At 40.6% G+C, this 18,104-nt stretch overlaps 1 protein-coding gene across 1 annotated transcript; it reads left to right on the plus strand.

Moving 5' to 3' along the window:
* Window positions 1-294: 294 nt before the first annotated feature.
* Window positions 295-16,735, plus strand: NPTX1 (neuronal pentraxin 1). The gene is made up of 5 exons (XM_072403515.1): window positions 295-840; window positions 2,401-2,608; window positions 5,852-6,096; window positions 8,277-8,456; window positions 10,385-16,735. Exons 1-5 carry the CDS (start codon window positions 385-387, stop codon window positions 10,604-10,606), a joined length of 1,311 nt encoding a protein of 436 aa, XP_072259616.1. The 5' UTR covers window positions 295-384; the 3' UTR covers window positions 10,607-16,735.
* The last annotated feature ends 1,369 nt before the right edge of the window (window positions 16,736-18,104 follow it).

Genomic DNA, 18,104 nt, shown 5'->3' on the forward strand with positions numbered 1-18,104 from the left:
ATGCTAGTGGAGGGTTGTCCAGGAACTCTTCACCCTGCAAAGATATAAAAGAACATTTTAGGATTGCATCAGACACCCCATTGCGCAGCAGATTGCTGGTTGCATTGCAATCTTCCTTTGTGTGAATGTTGCCCCCCAATGTGTGATGAAGAAGGGAGCAGGCTGATCCATGTGAACCCCCTTTGTAAAGTTGTGTCTGCCTATTAGGAGGAATTCCTGCCCCTATGACGATCAGCTCCCTCCCAGCTCTATATAAGAGCCAGGCAGTGCTGCAGTGTCAGTGGACAGCTCCTGGTGCTGAAACAAACTCAACCAGTCAAAGCCATCAGTGCTGAACAAAAAGCACAACCAACAACTCCAAGCAAGAAGAGCCAAGGAGAAGCCATGATCACAGGAGCTTGCTGGAGGTGCCTCCTCCTCTGCTTCTTTTTCCTTAGAGGATCTGCACAGAATTTCCCCCAGACTAGGTTTATCTGCACCTCAGTGCCTCTAGACATGGATATGTGCACTTCCTCCATGCAGAACAGTGGTCCCACCGAGGACCTGAAGACCACCATCTTGCAGCTGAGAGAGACAGTCATCCAGCAGAAGGAGACCATCATGAATCAAAAGGATACAATCAGGGACTTGACTGGCAAGCTGGCCAGGTGTGAGGGGCAGACAGTGCTGGAGGTGCCCTCCAATGAGCCCAAGACTGGAGCAGCCCCTGGCTCCAGGAGGAAAGAGACTGGGACTTCCAAAAACACCATGGGAGATTTGTCCAGGACCCCCACGGCTGAGACCCTCACTCAGCTGGGACAGACCTTGCAAAGTCTAAAGACCAGACTGGAGAACTTAGAGGTAGGAATGGAGCTTTTTTTCTCTTGGCTGTGGATTTTGTGGTGGGTTGACTTATTAAAAGTAAAATGCATAGGGGATGGTGTTGTAGATAGTAAAGGAAAAAAGGTGTGCTGTGCCTGTGGTGGGGGGCTGGTGTGATGCCCTTTGTCTGGTGGGACATGTGGTGGTGAGGAGAGCATGGATGGGTGCAGGACATAGTGGGAGGACATTACTGGGTGCAGGACATAGTGAGAAGACATGGCTGGGTGCAGGACATAGTGGGACAGAGCATGGTAGAGGTACATGGTTGGGTGCAGGACATGGATGGGTGCAGGACATGGTAGGAAGACCTTACGGGGTACAGGACATGGTAAGAAGACTTGACTGGATGCAGAACATGGTGGGAAAACATAACTGAGTACAGTACATGGCTGGGTGTAAGCATGGATAGATGTAGAACATGCTAGGAGGACATGACTGAGTTCAGGACATGTTGAGAGGACATGTCTGGGTGTAGGACATGATAGGAGGATATGTCTGGCTGAAGGACATAATAGAGGTATGTAGGACATGGCAGGTGTATGACATGGGGGTGTACAGGACTTTCTAGTAGTCATGAGACGTGACTGGGTGATGTCACACTAAAGGGCTGTGGGACATAGAGGGGGTCCAGGATACTGTGGGATATTTCTGTAAATCGGGCTCGTCCTAAAGATAATATGATACATGACATAATATGATAATAACTATACAATTTGTTCCTGAATTTGGTCTTGTTAAATTGAGGTGGCTGACCAGGGATTGGGGGTGAATGAGTATTACTGATATGCATTATATGTATGAAACCTCCAAAAATCTAGAACTCATGAGCTGAAGCACACAGTTTTCTAATGTATAATCATGATGGGGGACATTTGTCCAACACAGCTCTGTTTTCGGGGTCCATCATGGTATCGCAGACCAACTGCCAAGTTTCCAATGAGACAGGTCTTGTAGATATCGCTAAATGTGACCACCATTCATATAATGGCAACACCCTGATAATAAAGAAAGCCGTGTACGAATTTCTGATTTGCTTGCATCCAGTGGACATGTAAGAGTTAACTTCGGAGTTCTTACTGAAAAATCTCCCCATAGCCGATCACTAGTTCTTTTTTCTATGAAGGAAAGGGAATCAGGACTGTGCTGTGAATCATTTGCATGGTGGACACTGGTGGGTTAGAGCTTCTTATAAATCTCCTTTTTCATACTTAATCGGGGTGACCATGGTCGAGATACAATTAGTTTCCAATTGATCACCCTGGTTGAATTAAAGTGGCGTTCATTCACTTGATAAACGTGTACGCTTGGTTGATGCCCAGCATGCACATTTATGCATCTCTACTGTGTGCGTTTTCTGATCATGGGTGCCCTTGAAATAGCAGCCTGAGGCTTTACTTTGCAGCCTCAACAATCATCCACATGGTTACTTAAGTCAATAAGCTGCTAATGGGTTTAATTGAGAAAGTAGAATGTTTAGTGATGTTTGTGACAATCCACTTAACTGATGGTGTGACATGTCACCCCCCTTCCCCTTTGCAGCAATACAGTAGAGGGAACTCATCCGTCCAAGCCAGCAGTCTAAAAGATTTGTTGCAGACCAAAATAGACGACTTGGAGAAGCAAGTCCTGTCCAGGGTCAACAGCCTGGAAGAAGGGAAGGTCAACGTCAAGAACGAGACGGAGCTGAGGGGCAAAATAGAGAGCGCCCTCACCTCTCTGCAGCAGCGGATCACCGACCTAGAAAAAGGTGCTTATGAGAAAATGATGAGAGTCCATTGTGATTGCAGCAATTCGACTGTATACATGCACACACACCACAACATCCCCCATATTACACAAATCAGGCCTTGGAATCCCAAACATGAGGGGGACTTGGTGATCATTACCTGGGAAGAATAGATTTCTAACATTTAATACATTTTTGAGTTTTGGAGCCCTCATTAATTAGTTACAATTTACAAAATTTGTTTTTATTGGATTTATAGTTGTTAGATATCTGGATTAGAACGTAATCACTCCCCAAATTCTTTCTCTGATTCCCCCCTTCCTCGCTCATCCCCATTACCTTTCTTCACCTTAATCCCTTCTACCCATTTATTTTCTCTCTGTTCTTCCTATCTTTTCTCTTTTTTCCTTCCCTCACATTCCCCTTTCCTTCTCGCCTTCCCTCCTTGCATTTTCTTTCCTCTTGTATCCCCTCTGCTCCTCTGTCCTCCTCCTCAATCATCTTCTCCAACCTCTCATTTTTCCCTCTCCTTCCTTTATAATAATTTTCTACCTTTCCAGCTTCTTCTGTCTCCTCTTTTATTCTCCGTCCTTTTTCTTCCCTCCTTCTCCTCTTTTCTTCTCTGCTTTTCTTTTCTCTCCTTTCCACCTCTTCTTCCTTCTACTCTTTGTCCTGCTCACTCCTCTCCTTCCCTATGCTCTTCTCTTTACTCTCCTTTCCCTTCTTCTTTTTATCCTGCTTTTGCTTGTTTGCTCCTCTTTTTTTATTTTGCCCCACTCCCCTCTCTTCTTTCATCTCTCATCGCCTGAATTTTTGTTCCTCTCCTCTCTTCTGCACTCCTCTCTCTCTTTTCCCTCTTCCTCTTGCCTGTTTGCTCCTCTTCTCTTCTTTCCTTTCTTCTATCTTCTGCACTCTTCTGCTTTCTTTTCCTCTTGCCAGTTTGCTCCTTTCTCCTCTTCTTTACTCTTCTCTCTTCCCCTTCTTTCTCATTCCCCTCCATTAAATTCTTCTCTTCACTTTGACTTCTCTTTTTGCTTCAGTATTTCTTCTCTCTCCTAATCTTTTTATTTCCAATCTTTTTTTTTTGCATTTTTCCTCTCTCATCTTTTTATCACTTATTAGTACCCCACTCCTCTCCGCCGTTCCTCTCTCTTTCCCTCCCTCTATCCATGCATATTTTTTTCCCTCTCTCAATCCTTTAATTTTTTCTTTCCATTTTTCTTATTCATTATCTTCTCACCAACCCTTCTGTTTCTTTATCTTCACAATGTGCAGCCAGCTTTCTATTGCCTAACAGGTTTACAGGTCTGCACCCTATGCAGCAGTTACATAACATAAGGAATTAGAGAGGAACTCATTTCCATACTCTTAGCCTTGGCCCATATTGTATGCCTCTGTGTATTGCTACCTGCACTGAGAACAGGCGAGCGCATTCACATTGCAGACAGCTGTATGCTCTGGTCGAGGTGACCTAAGAAAGATTTAGCTCTCTCAGCATCCCCCCCACCTTCCAGACCTCAGTTTTTCTATGTAGCTAGCTTTATTGAAGCTGCCTGCCACGTTATGCCATCAGAATAATGATTAGTGTTTGCAATTTGTTGTTTTATAGCGCTGGAAGAAGTAACCACAGCTTTTCTTACTAAGGTGAAATGCAGCCTTGGCTGCGAATGGTTCTTTGGCGCCTTCTAGTGAAACATTTGGGGAAGTTGCAGGTTTTTTTGAAACTTTTTTTGGGAGTGATGTCATATCAGTGATATATTTTTATGCAGTTTAAATATATGTCACAATGGTGCAGACCTGGACTCGAGGCATCGCTACTTGCCAATATTTTGTTTTTGTGTGATCTGTGTTTTTTTGCTACTTAGGGCCAAACTGAAGCTTTCTTTTTTTATTACTGAAAGGCAAAGCTATTTGCACTGCAATGTTCTGTGTTAAGAAGCGATCTGATCTGCAGCATGCAGGGAATTTCATTAAAAGCTGCAGCATGCTGGAATGTAATAAATAAATAAAATTGAAGGAAACCCATCAAGGGTTGTTATTGCTGTCAGTGATAAGACAAGCATAGCATTTCTAGCAAAGTCATGTCTTCTGTAGACTGGAACTAGTTCTCTTTAGCCTGACAGCAGAAGCTCAGATACAGTTACATTCTTAATGATCCTAGAATGAACGATTAAGCTTGCAACTACCCAATCAAAATTCAGTGAATGATATTAAAGTGTCTGAAAAGCCAAGACTTTTTATATTTTCCTCTTGGATAATGTGCAGCAAGGTTAGAACCTTCTATGATGCTTTTAAGCTAATTTTTAGTTAAAAAAATTTTAAACTATGTTCCCAATGGGGAGTAACTCACCTTATTGGTGGCAGGATTATGATCATTGGTACAGAAAAGGATGGAAAATCTAGAATCCTCCCATTTGGGGACACCTGTTCTGGAGATAACTAAGAGAGGACTCCCCTAAATTTGCAAAGGTTTCCTCTTGTTGCTTAGATTATGCCATTGACTAAAGCGTTTTTGTTTCCAATGGTATCACTCCTTTGGTGTGATCCTTTCATGTAAGGCAGTGCTTCTCAATCAGAATTCCTCCGGAGGTTGCTGGGGGTTCCATGAGCAATGAGAAATGTACACCTCTTGGGTCAGTTTAAGTGATACCAATGATCTTTTTGGCTGTCTGTAAGGGTCACATCCCAATGGCTAGCAATGTAAGACGAATTCTTCCCCCTTACCACCACACTAATATACTGTGAGCTTTGGATATAGAAATTATAGCAGGAGTTCCCTGAAGACCTGAACTTTTTTTAAAGGTTCCCCCGTGTTAAAACGATTGAAAAACACTGATCTAGAGGTTTCAGGGTTGCAATTGCAAACCCTGGCCCAAAGCACAAGAAGAACATGCACCATGGCCCCATGGAATAATTGGGCCCATGTTACATGGGAAGCTTGCAGCAGATCATTGTATTTAAAAATACATTGAAAGCCCAACCATTCTATCCAAAGGGTGCAAAGATTCCAGGCACCTGCAATGACAGGTGATGCCACAATTTTTCCTACCATCCCATTTCATACACAAGCCACCTTAGGGAAAGATCACTGAAATGTGTATTCCGAGTATTATCTCAGCAGTGGTTCCAAATAATCATTGTTCCTCAACTGGGGTTTTTTTGCCTCCATTATCATTGACTTCCTCTTAGGTTTAGGTTTGCTTCTAAACTCCAGGCTATCACTGCTGTAAAACTGAACCTTGCCTTTATTCCTCATTTCCTTAGGTCAAAAGGAAAGCAGGCCTGCAGACAAATTTCAGCTCACTTTCCCCTTGAGGACCAACTACATGTATGCCAAAGTGAAGAAGAGCCTCCCAGAAATGTACGCATTTACCGTGTGCATGTGGCTCAAATCTAATGCCTCCCCTGGGGTGGGGACTCCATTTTCCTACGCAGTGCCAGGCCAAGCTAACGAGCTGGTGCTGATCGAATGGGGAAACAATCCGATGGAAATATTAATCAACGATAAGGTAAGGAAAGCATTTATTTGCTATTTATTGGTTCAGGAAGACACACAATTGAGCTGATTACTTAAAGGAATTCAGGCTGTTCACCTGCCAAGTCGAATTTTCCTTTTGCAAGGGATTGTTCACTATTTTCTTTGAAATAAATGTCCAATCAGAAAAGTAAGATGATTGTATGGTTGGCATCTGCTTAGATTTTGAGTTAGGCGTAATGTTTCTTGCAATGGGATAATAACTTAAAATGTAAAGAGAGATGTGCAGAAGCAGTAGCAAATGTTCAGGTGTGCCAAAATGTGTAACTGTGACACAGTAAAATGAATGCGAGCTCAGAAATATGAAGTGTCACTCATTGGGGTTAAGTACTTTCATTTTAAACTATTGTTATTTTTTTGACCAGGTATTACCATTCCTTTTTTTTAAAGGCAATATATTGTATATTTAGTGTTTTTGTATATGCATAATTGTTTTTATGTTTATTGTGTTCATCCTCTAATAGTTTGGCTTTACATAAGGTACCTTGCAGGCACCCCTGGGCTTTCTTACTAGAAAGTGAAACATGGTTTGCTAACAGAGTAATATTGCATAAATAGTTACATACTGTAGATGATTAATAAAAAAATTATGAAGCATTAGTTTATACAAGTTAAACAAGTAAGGAATTGTGCAACTTCCTGTAACACTGGCTTGTAAATCTTGTTTTTTTATGTAAATAAAGTTTACATCTGTAACAAGTTTCAATGGGAAACATTAATATCTTCCTATCATTGCATAGTAGTCCCATAATTTAGTACAGCACCCTGCATGGAGAGTGAGCAAAACTCTAAGGTGTGTGATGGAAACAATACAGTTGTTGACTATAAATTGGTAGATTGAGCATAGCTATATGGTGGGAGGTAAAACACGTAGAAATGGTGGCCGGTAATGCATGACTAGCTGGTAGTATGAACAGCATGGCTAGATGATGGAGGAGAGCGCATGCCTAGATAGTGGAAGGTAAAGCATGGACATAAGGTGGTAGTTGGAGCATGGCCAGATTGTGGGAGGTAGAAGATGGGCAGATGGTGGCCAGTAATGCATGACTAGTTGGTAATATAAAGAGCCTGGCTAGATAGTAGAAGGTAAAGAGTGGCTGGTTAATGGAAGAAAGAGTATGCCTAGATGGTGGAGGATAAAGCATGGCCATAAGGTGGTAGTTAGAGCATGTTTAGATGGTAGGAGGTAGAACCATGGCTAGGTGGTCAATGGAACAACATGTATAATTGGTGGGAGGTAGAATATGGCTGGATGATGTGAAGTATATTATTACTAGATGATAATATACAGAGTATAGAGGCTGGATAATAATAAATAGAGCACAAGTAGATAGTAGGAGTTGAAGCATGGCTGGATGGTGGGAGGTAAAGCATGGCAAGATAGTTTTAGGTAGAACATGGTTAGATGGTGGTGGGTAGAGCATGGCTGAGTGGTCACTCGATGTGACATGGCTAGTTGGTGGGAAGTAGATTATGGCCAAATGGTTGTATGAAGAGTATGTGCAGTTAGGAGACCGAGCATGTGAGGATGATGGGAGGTAGACCATGGCTAGTTATGGAGAGGCCAAGCATAACCAGATGGTGGTAGGTAGAACATAGCTAGCTGATAGGAGGTAAGCCATAGATAGGAGGTGAGAGGTAAGACATGATTAGATGGTGGAAGGGAAACCATATCTTATCATCTAAAAATAGAACCAAGCTTGATTGTGGGACAAGTGTTATTAGGTGGTGGGAGGTAAAATATAGCTAGGTGGTTACAAGTAGAACATAGGCAGAAGGTAATAAGTAAAGCATGGCAAGATTGGAGTAGTTATCCAGACTCTACATCTGATCAACTTGGCTAGGTGGTCAGATGTATGGCTACATTTTGGGATATCAGGGCATAGCTTGATGGTGGAAATACGAGTGAAGTTTGTTGGTAGGAAGTAGACCATGGCTAGTAATCACATAACCAAGTTCTATACTGATTCACTCCTAACCTTTTTTACTCTCAGCAAGTCGCATTATCAGAAACCAGGGTGTGTGTACCCATGAAGGAACACTTACAAAAACTTAAATATATAATATGCCTTCACAACAATAATTTATTTTTCATCTTAACTTTGCTGTGAGCCATAAAACATTTTACATTGACATTATTATTTGTTTCAACAGGTTGCAAAATTGCCCTTTGTAATTAATGATGGCAAATGGCATCACATCTGCATTGCCTGGACAACACGGGATGGTGTGTGGGAAGCCTACCAAGATGGTGTACTTAGAGGAAATGGAGAAAACTTGGCACCTTACCATCCCATCAAACATCAGGGAGTGCTGGTGCTGGGCCAGGAACAGGTAAATGTGATAGGAAGACATATGTTCTATCTGCTTACTGTCCATGTCCTTGGTCACAAGCTTGTTTTTGTGTCTGTGAATGATTTCTTGTTTTCGAAAAGGTTTGATATCATCCTTACAGTTGTTAATTTTAGCTGAGGGTTTTTTGCAGTATTCTAAGTTTATAAAAACAATGAAGTATTATAGAAATAAAAAATATTCATATGATTTTATATTTAAATACAAAACAAAAGATTTATGTATATTATTATTACATTTTATCAGTGCAACAAATTATTTTACTGGTATATAGCACCAATGTTGTGCCATTTAGAAGCTTTGCAAAGATGGTGAAAGCCCTGGGGCACAATGGCGGGTATACTTATGTGGTGTCCAATATGGAATAGAATTTAGGAGTGTGGAGTGAACAACACAGCATATAAAGTGCAGTGGTCAGGTGTATATAGTGTGTATAGTGTGTATAGTGTAGCATATAGATTAGGGTTTATGTACCATGTTTTCATGGCACCCTAGGGTTCCGTCAGAAGTTGCTAGGGGTTTCATGAGCAATTTGTAACTCTCAGGTCAGTTTAAGTGACACCAATTATCTTGTTGGTTATCTGGAAGGGTGACATTATTCCCAATGCCCAGCAATATAAGAGGAATTCTTCCCACTGACCACCACACTAATGTCCTGTGAGCTGTGGATATAGGAATTATAGAAGGGGTCCATGAAGACCTTAAAGTTATTTTAAGGGTTCCTCCATGAAAAATAGTTGAAAAAGGCTGATATAGAGCATCTACCACATGCAGTATGGAGTGCAGGGGTCAGGACTGTGTAATGTGCTTTGCTGAATTTATGTTCAGTTCAGTGGCAGTTATCGGGGAATGCCACCTTTAATGTTCGTGTTCCATGGTGTGTGCCCTCTTTAATGTTAGTTGTCAGAGTGAGTCAAAGAGAATTTATTGTATAGGCAAATTTATAGCATGGGTTCTACATGGGATAGGAAGATAGGGTTATTGGTGAGATATGATATTGGTGCAGTAGCGAGTATAGCCAACAGTGGGCCTCTGTGCAGTGCTGACCTGGGCCCCTAGTGGGAGGGTCTGGGGCCCCCGTGCAGTTGTCACACTCTGTACCACCTTATGTCCGCCCATGTATTAACATCTAATCCTGCAAAGAATAAGTGCCAACCACTGTGCCATCCAAGGTTCCAAAGCTAGGGAGTTGGAAGAACCCAATCAGCTTATGGGAAGAACAGAACAGATTTCCCATCTTCACTTTTTCCATTGACATATTTGATTGGATATCCCATTCCATTACTGGTCTAATTGTAGAGGGTGACCTGCCCCTGTCAATTTCTTGTAATGAACTAGCCCACATCTCTGCTCTCTGTTAAGTTTATGGGCAGCACACTACTTTTAGAGAGTCATACCCAGATTTGTAAAGACACAATTGGTTATTTTTATAAAACAGGGAATCGGACATTCAATAAATTCCCTGTGGGAAATATCCAGGTCATTGTCTTTCAATGGCAGTATTTGATTGCCACCAAGGAATGTTTGAGGGAATGTAAGATTCCTTGTTTTATAAACAGAGCCCAATGTGGGTTTATATCATTTGTGGCTATGGAGGGGTAAATCCAAATAAAGGTTTTTGTGCACAAAGTTCAGCTTTGGGGTCTGGTATTCTCTTCAACCATCAATTCCACCATTTTTTTTTCTATTTGGATGCATTTGAATCCCCATTCATTATTATTTTCATTACATAATAAAACCAAAGCATATTCTGCTATGGTATATCTCCTGCACACACCAAAAAACGAATGGATCTTTGCTGAATTATTGGGTGAATAATTTTTAGACCTCTTAGTAATTCCAGTTATTGAGAACGTACATTGTTTCCATAGAGGACAACTTTGACAAAACTATCTTTTTCCCTTTTAAAGGACACCCTAGGAGGAGGTTTTGATGCCACCCAGGCTTTCGTTGGTGAGCTAGCTCATTTCAACATGTGGGACAGAAAGCTGACAGTCGGAGAGGTCTACAATCTGGCCACCTGCAGTAACAAAGCCCTGACCGGTAACGTCATCAGCTGGGCAGAAACCAACATCGAGATCTTCGGTGGGGCCACCAAATGGACATTCGATGCATGCCGCCAAATCAACTAAAACTCCACGGATGCCCGTTTCCTGGCTAGAAAGAAATTTCCTATCATCGGCCTCATCCTGCACATGCCTTTTAGACGTGAAAATGTTGGGGAGGGGAGGGAGGTGTCATCGGCTAAAAAGGTGGTTCAACTTTCTTTTTTTTTTTTTCCAACCTGCAAAATGGCAAAACAGGAACAAAAAAAAAAAAAACAAAACAAGCCAAATCACATGATTTCAAACCCATTTTTTTTTATTTTCCATCAATCACCTGTGAGCGAAAAAGCGTGATTTTTTTTCTTTGTATAGGAAAGGCATGCAGAGTTCAGCAGGACATTTCATTTTTGTAACACTTTTTCTACATAGGAAGATCCCCGATTTTTTTTTTTTCACATTGCCAACTTGGTTTAACCTTCTGGCTGCTGGAGAGCTCTGCACATGGGTTTGGGGAGGGGGGGCTCTAGGTGTCTCCAGCAGCGTCGGGGGTTAATCCGGAGTGCCTTGCGCTGGTACAGAGATTCAGCACATTTTCTCATCCTTTGCATTACTTTTTAGACTTTTCCTCTTTGACGTATAATAATAACGGTATTTGTCGGCTATGCGGTTTGAGCTTACCCATCCACAGTTGCGTTCATTCTGTTTCAGATTGCTATCATCCAGAGCTTTGATCTGAACTCGTTGTGACCTACAGCCAGGGTTTTGGGGCCTTGCTGTCTCTTTGATAACTCCAGCAAATGCTAAAGCATGGTAGACAAAAAAAACAACCCAACCCTGTTGACTGTTTTAGTCACACCGTAGCATTTTTGTGACCTTTTTTTTCCCCCCAATTACTGTAAATATTTTTTTTCTTGACACGCATGCATGATAAGTTAACTGACATTCCTTAATTTTCTTTATTTTTTCACCTCCCGATAGAATTCTTTCAATTTACTTAGTGGAACTTTTATGGCTGAACTTAAAAAAAAAATCAACTGTGCAAGAGGACTCTTCTGCGATTTGATAACGAACAAGTTTACTATGTGAAAACCTTCAATTTTCCAGGCAATATTTCTAATTTATTTGGATCCCTTTGTAAAAAAAAAGGAAAAAAAACCTAGAATTTTCTTACCGTGTGGTTTGAATGCTGAATCTGGTGACAGATTATTTTATGTTTTAAAAGAAAAAGCACTTTCTCTGCTAGCCATGATGAATTTAGAGCAAAAAAAACTTTCAAAGGGTATTATTTTTCCATGCTAAAATACAGTATATGTAGCTCATGTTTTACTGGTTTGCTGATGTCTGGAAAAGGATTCTGAGGGAACACGCTTAAGGCTTGCTTGTTCCATGTGCTATGACCTCTCGGTGACCATATCCATAAAGCGTATTTAATCCCAAGAAGAAAAATGTTATATTTTGCAGCATACCAGCCTTAGATATGCTGACTGCATTGTTTTTTAATGTTCAAAATTTTTAATTTGATGATCTTGATAGTAACAACATGTCCTAAGGTGACAACGCTATGGCTATCGCAGAAGTATGGCTATGGCTTCATAGACATACTGGGCCTGATTTATTAAAGTTTTCCAATGGTGGAGAAGATAAACTATCATGGAAAAACCTGGATGATCCAGCAAACCTGGATAAGATTTCTTAAATTCATTTGCTATTATTTGCCAAATGTTTTTAGTCCCTGACCAGATCCATTCCAAGTACATTGGATCATGCACATTCATCCATGATAGTATAACTTCTGCAGCCTTGGAGAGCTTTGATAAATCATACGTCTATGGAGGCCACTTATTGGAGACTTCAAATATATCTCAAATATGAGATTTGTAATTTACAGACAGGATTTTATTGTTCTTTCAGTTCATTTCAGTGACAACACATTTCTATACTAAAAATGTTCTTGGCCCGGAAAATGAAAACTAGTGCAGCCACCACCTTCAAGGACTGATGGGCTGCAACATGTTACAGTTTTGTTCTTGGTTTTGGATTGAGTTTATTTTTACAACCAATGGACTATTTGCTCAGTAGGCAATGTTTGTTCATGAATTCAGACTACATCTGATCCATCCATTGGTAGTGCAGTCTGCATTCTTGACTACATGAATCTGCAATGGTGCAATTTCACGTAGTCACAAGGTGGTCAAACACAACCCCACTGTTGCACAAATGTATTCATATCTTACAATAAAAGTGGGTAAATTAGGACATTTTCATGGTTGCAAAAGAAAGTAAACACTTTGTCACCCAAGAATTCACCTTCTAGTGTTCTGTAATGTAAAGGCATTGATGGAAAAGTTCTCCTTTTTCAAAGCCCATTCATGGGTATTGGATGGTGACTCAATGGAACTGGCCAAGTGTTTACGAAATCTAAAGTGGAACAGGGAAAGGTTGGGTTGGTTTTGTGGGCCTTAAGTGGATGAAAGCCACAGTCTGTCTACTTCTGGTATAAAGACAGGTCTATGTGTTCAGGGCTCCAATGTGTCCTATTTTTTCAGGATGGTCTTATTTTTCCCACTGTAAGTCTTTTATTTATATTTATATATCTATATATAAATGTATTTATTTTATTGCAGTCTAATGATATAGTTCAGCTAAAGGGATTGTTCTAAAATGGTATTTAGTGTTCATTTCCCATTGGTGAAAGCCAGTGGACTTCTTCTCCATCTTTGTAGGTGCTTCATGACAGTACTTGGTTGGGCCAGTCTGTGGACTACTTTAGATCCAACATCGAGGAACCTTAGCAAAATGAATGTTATATATAATAGACCTGTCCTATACCCCAGAGATATCACATACGTGTTCTGCTGGTAGGCCACACCTAGACAGCGTTGATGAATATCATAGCTCAAAGCAACAGATAGCCAGTCTGAAGTTGAAGGGAATTGGGGTAAATGGGGATAAGACACAAGTCCTTCACACAGTGTTGAACCCTTAAAATGATCCCAGGGTGGCCATACCTTTGGTAAATCCTTGTAAGGTTTATAACTGATTTGAATATCCCTTATGGGAAAAAAACACTGTGGGGCTCCCCTAGGATGCAATAAGAAGTTCTCCTGGCCAAGAGAAGTGGATAATGGACAATAGATTGATGGTGACTTTGTTGACTGTATATCCACACCACCTGCTGGTGCAGTATTATTGCCAGTATGGCGGTGTTTTGGTAAATGCCCCACCCCCTTATCCTCAAATTTCTCAATAATTAAAAAGGTCCTCGATTGTTCTTGAAACAATTGCTTGTTCATTGACCTTAAAGTCCCATACTTTATATGTAGCCATAGACAATCCCTATCGCTGAAGATGTCAATGAACCCATGTTCCTTCTTGATCTGCAGACTTGCACTGACTAGATTACGTCTCAGGTATATGCCATTTTATGATTGACGCTGTCCGAAAAGACAATGTATATTTTTTGCCTAATTACTGTGTATACACCTTCGTTAAGATGTAGCTAGTAGGGGTAGTTCTTTGACCATTGCCTCTGGCAAGCTTGACTGCTTAAGCCGTCCATACCTAAAGCCACATCCTCTGATCTGGCGCTAAGCCTCACCTGCTGTACCTAAGCCACACCCTTGAACCTGGCGTTAATCCCTTTCGCACCCAACGACCTGATACCCTGCCCAATGGCATGATGCCCTAACACTAAGCCCTGCTCCCTCTTTTAATACTTTCTAGGCCAGTGTTTCTCAACCAGGGTTCCTCCATAGATTGTTAGGGGCTCCTTGAGCAATGAGCAGTTTGCACCCCCCAGGTCAGTTTTAGTGACACCAATGACCTTTTTGGTTATCTGTAAGGGTGACATTCTTCCCAATGGCCAGCAATGTAGGAGGTATTCTTCCCACTGACCACCATGCTAATATACTGTGAGCTGTGGATATAGTAACTATAGCACGAGTTCCCTGAACAATGTTTGAGGGGCTTCCCCCATGTTAACAAGGTCGAGAAACACTGCTCTAGACAAATTGCACAGTCTAAAAACCATGACTGTTGACATTGATGAATCTCAAGACAGACAGACATCAGACAAAAGTATAAAATGCCTGTCTGGTACAAAATTTTATTTTATTTGCTGGATTTCAGTTCCCTCGTTATCCCGTCTGATATGGTCGGCCTTACTCCACCCGAAACTCCTGCCCCTTTTGATATCCGAGTGTTCTCTACCACAATATAAAAGGGACTTTATTATATGTGATTTTATGTATTCAATAGTAAAAAAAAAGGTATTGAGGAAAAGCTAATTATACTTGGGCTACCCTCCCTCTAATTATTGTAAAAAAAAGTATAGAGATATATAGATAAAAAGCACTTATTTTCACACAAATTCTATGTTTTCTATGGATTCTTTAACCTCTTTGGAGACAGACTGTAGTTATCGCTTGAAATCTTGTTGGAGTTCAAAATTATTTATTTATTTATTTTTGAATGGCAAATCCAGAGAGAGCTGAATGGTAATCTGTAAAACGATTTGTATCGAGGATCACTATCTTCTATTGAAATGCAAGTTGACGTGCTAACAGATAATTATAATGTGGAATGGTAAAGCCTAAAAAGTCCCGGATTGAATTGGTTTACTTTATTTCCCAAATCAATTTTTTATTAATTTTAACAAGTTTGAAAGCACAAAAAATAAATGTAAACTCAAAATCAGATTTGTTTATGTTTTACATACAACCTGTATATATTTAATATTTTTTATTTAGCTTTATTTTTTTTTTCTTTTAAGTTTATTTCTTACTTTTTATTGGTAATGCTCACCAACTGCATTACAATGCAACTTTGTGGTGCATGCCATGGCTGCAAGTCCATTGAATTCATGGCAGGAGGAAGGATTTAAGTTTTGGCATAAAAGAGTGGCATCACCAAAAGTGACTCTTGCTGCTCATTGCTCTCTATTAATGGAGGCATTTAAAAGGGTTCACAAACAAAATCAAAGCACAAGGGATTTTCTTATATTAGCTAATGCATTTTATGCATGCATTTATTTTTTATGTATTGGATTTACATCTGCTGTAGGTAAAATGCAGCGTTCAGCACACAAGCACATTGATGAATGCCAGTGCTAGGCATATTGGCGCCTCTTGGCACGCAAGCCACAGGCTTCGGGAACAGTGTATCCCCAGGATGGAGAGGCATATGAAACGCTTGCAGAATACTTAAGGTATTTTTAGGCTAAGGGCTATTTTAAAGGCTGACTGCAGTATTCTTCTGCAGCGCCCATAACCAAACCATACCATTCCCATTTGAGAACTATTTTGTGCACGGTTGGACAGTACCAAGTAGCTTCTGGCCATACGGATTCTTTTCCTCCTCTGGAGGAAGAACCATTTCTCAACTCCAACCGTACTCAACTGTACAACAAAGCTATTGTCTATTCTACGGTTGCATTGAAGTTGAAGAGGGGCAGCTTGGAGCAGCTAGCCTTAAAACGGGCTCGAGTTTAGCAATGCTTTAAGTCAACTTGCATTTTTGGGTATAGTGGTCCTTCTCAGGGTATGTCCACATGGACAGTTCCAAAGCTGATTGGCATGCACTAGGTGAGCGTGCAAGGATGGGATAATAAACATTTCCTAAAGCGGCTTTTGGACACTAAATGGCAGTTACCTTGGGGGTTACCCATCCTCCAATGCAAAAAAAGAGCCGGGAGTGCCCAGCTTTTGAACCGTCTGTCTTGAATGCCCTACGCCGAGCATTAAGCAAGCTCCTGGCGGGCTGGATCCACACATTAAACGCAGGCTGCTAAAAAACCTACTGTACAGAACATTTTTCTTAAAATATCCTATTCACTGTGTAAAAAAAAAAAAAAGGTTAAAGACCTGAGTAAAAATGGAAGCACAAAATAAAGCTTTATTTTTATCTCATACACCAATTTTACAGCTGTTGAGTTGCCAATGGTTTTCCTTTTCTTTACCAGCTTGTTGCTACAAACGACAAACATGTTTTTTGCTGACCAAAGCTATAAATTCTTTTTTTTGACCTTGCTGTCATATTTCTGAAACTCTCTGTTGTGCTTTCTGATTTGTATGGGTTAAAAGCCAGATCCCCCCACCCCACGTCTCTGCTCTACCCGTTTATTGTTGATTTTACACCATGCTGTTATGTTGACTTCACTGCTGGAATATGTTGTTGATTTTATTTTTACACAATAAAAAAAAAGACAAGAAGCAAAAACATTTCTTCTTTTTTTGTTTTGTGTATTGTTTTGTTGGTAATTGTAAAATGTCAACAAACAATCATTCATGTATTGTAAAAGTTATTTAACAACTCGTAAATTACGTTTTCATGTACAAATGTTCCATGGCCCTTTGGTTTATCCCATTATGGGTTGGTAAAGGTTCGTTGGATAAGAATGGATCAGCTTGGTAGGTAATGGAGCTTAAAGATGAATTATGGGCAAAGCCCCACATTGAGATCCAAGTCATGCATCTACGTTATGCCTGTCAAGGTTCTCATTCACCCCATGATATATATATCCCAGTGTTTCTCAACCAGGGTTCCTCCAGAGGTTGCTGGGGGTTCCTTGAGCAATGAGCAGTTTGGGACTCTCAGGTCAGTTTACTGACACCAATAGACTTTTTGGCTATCAGGAAGGATGACATTCTTCCCACTGGCCAGTAATGTAAAAGCCATTCTTCCCACTGATTGCCACGCGCTGGTATTAAGAAGGAGTTCCTTGAAGATCTAAAAGGTATTTCAATGAGTTCCCTCGTGGTAAAAAGGTCAAGAAACCCTTATCTAGTTAGTCACGTTCAAATGCACTTGTTCTATTCTGTGAAGGTTCTCATTTATCCAGGTTATTGCATATCTTGCAGCCACATTCAACTAGACTTGTTCTTATAGACGTTGAAGTTGAAGCCTTCCAAGCTGGAAATACCCCAGCATTTATCTGAACTAAAGAAGCAGCTTGGAAGGCTACAAAACATCTTCAACATTACAAGATTGAGTCCAGTTCTTGTTACATACACAGAAGGTCAGGTTGAAAAAAGACATAATTCCATCAAGTCCAACCCCTGGGGAAATAAACATATTCCAGATAAAAAACACTTAATTGATTTAGAAGAAGGCAAAAAAACCCTGGTACATTTTGCTCCAACAGGGGAAAAAATTCCTTCCCGATTCCATGAGGCAATCAGATGTTCCATGGATAAACAGTCTGCTATCATTATTTTAAAGCCTTAATCCCCAGTTATATTCTGTGCTTCTAGAAATCAACCAGCTTTTTCGTAAAGCAATCTATAGAACTTGCTGAAACTCCTTCCTGAGGGAGCCGATTCCACATTTTCACAGACCTTACAGTGAAGAATCCCTTCCTTATCCGGAGCTTAAACTTCTTTTCCTCCAGACGCAAAGAGTGCCATCTTGTCCTTTGTAATGATCTCAAAGTGAATAATTGGGAACATAGTTCTCTATATGGACCATTTATATATTTAAACTGTGATCTATACGTCTATACGTCTCTTCTCAAGGAGAATAAATTCAGTTCAGCTAATCTCTCCTCATAGCTGAGCTCCTCCATTCCTTTTATTAATTTAGTTGCCCT

This window comes from Pyxicephalus adspersus, chromosome 3, assembly GCF_032062135.1.
Source record: "Pyxicephalus adspersus chromosome 3, UCB_Pads_2.0, whole genome shotgun sequence".
Classification (NCBI taxonomy): Eukaryota; Metazoa; Chordata; class Amphibia; order Anura; family Pyxicephalidae; genus Pyxicephalus; species Pyxicephalus adspersus.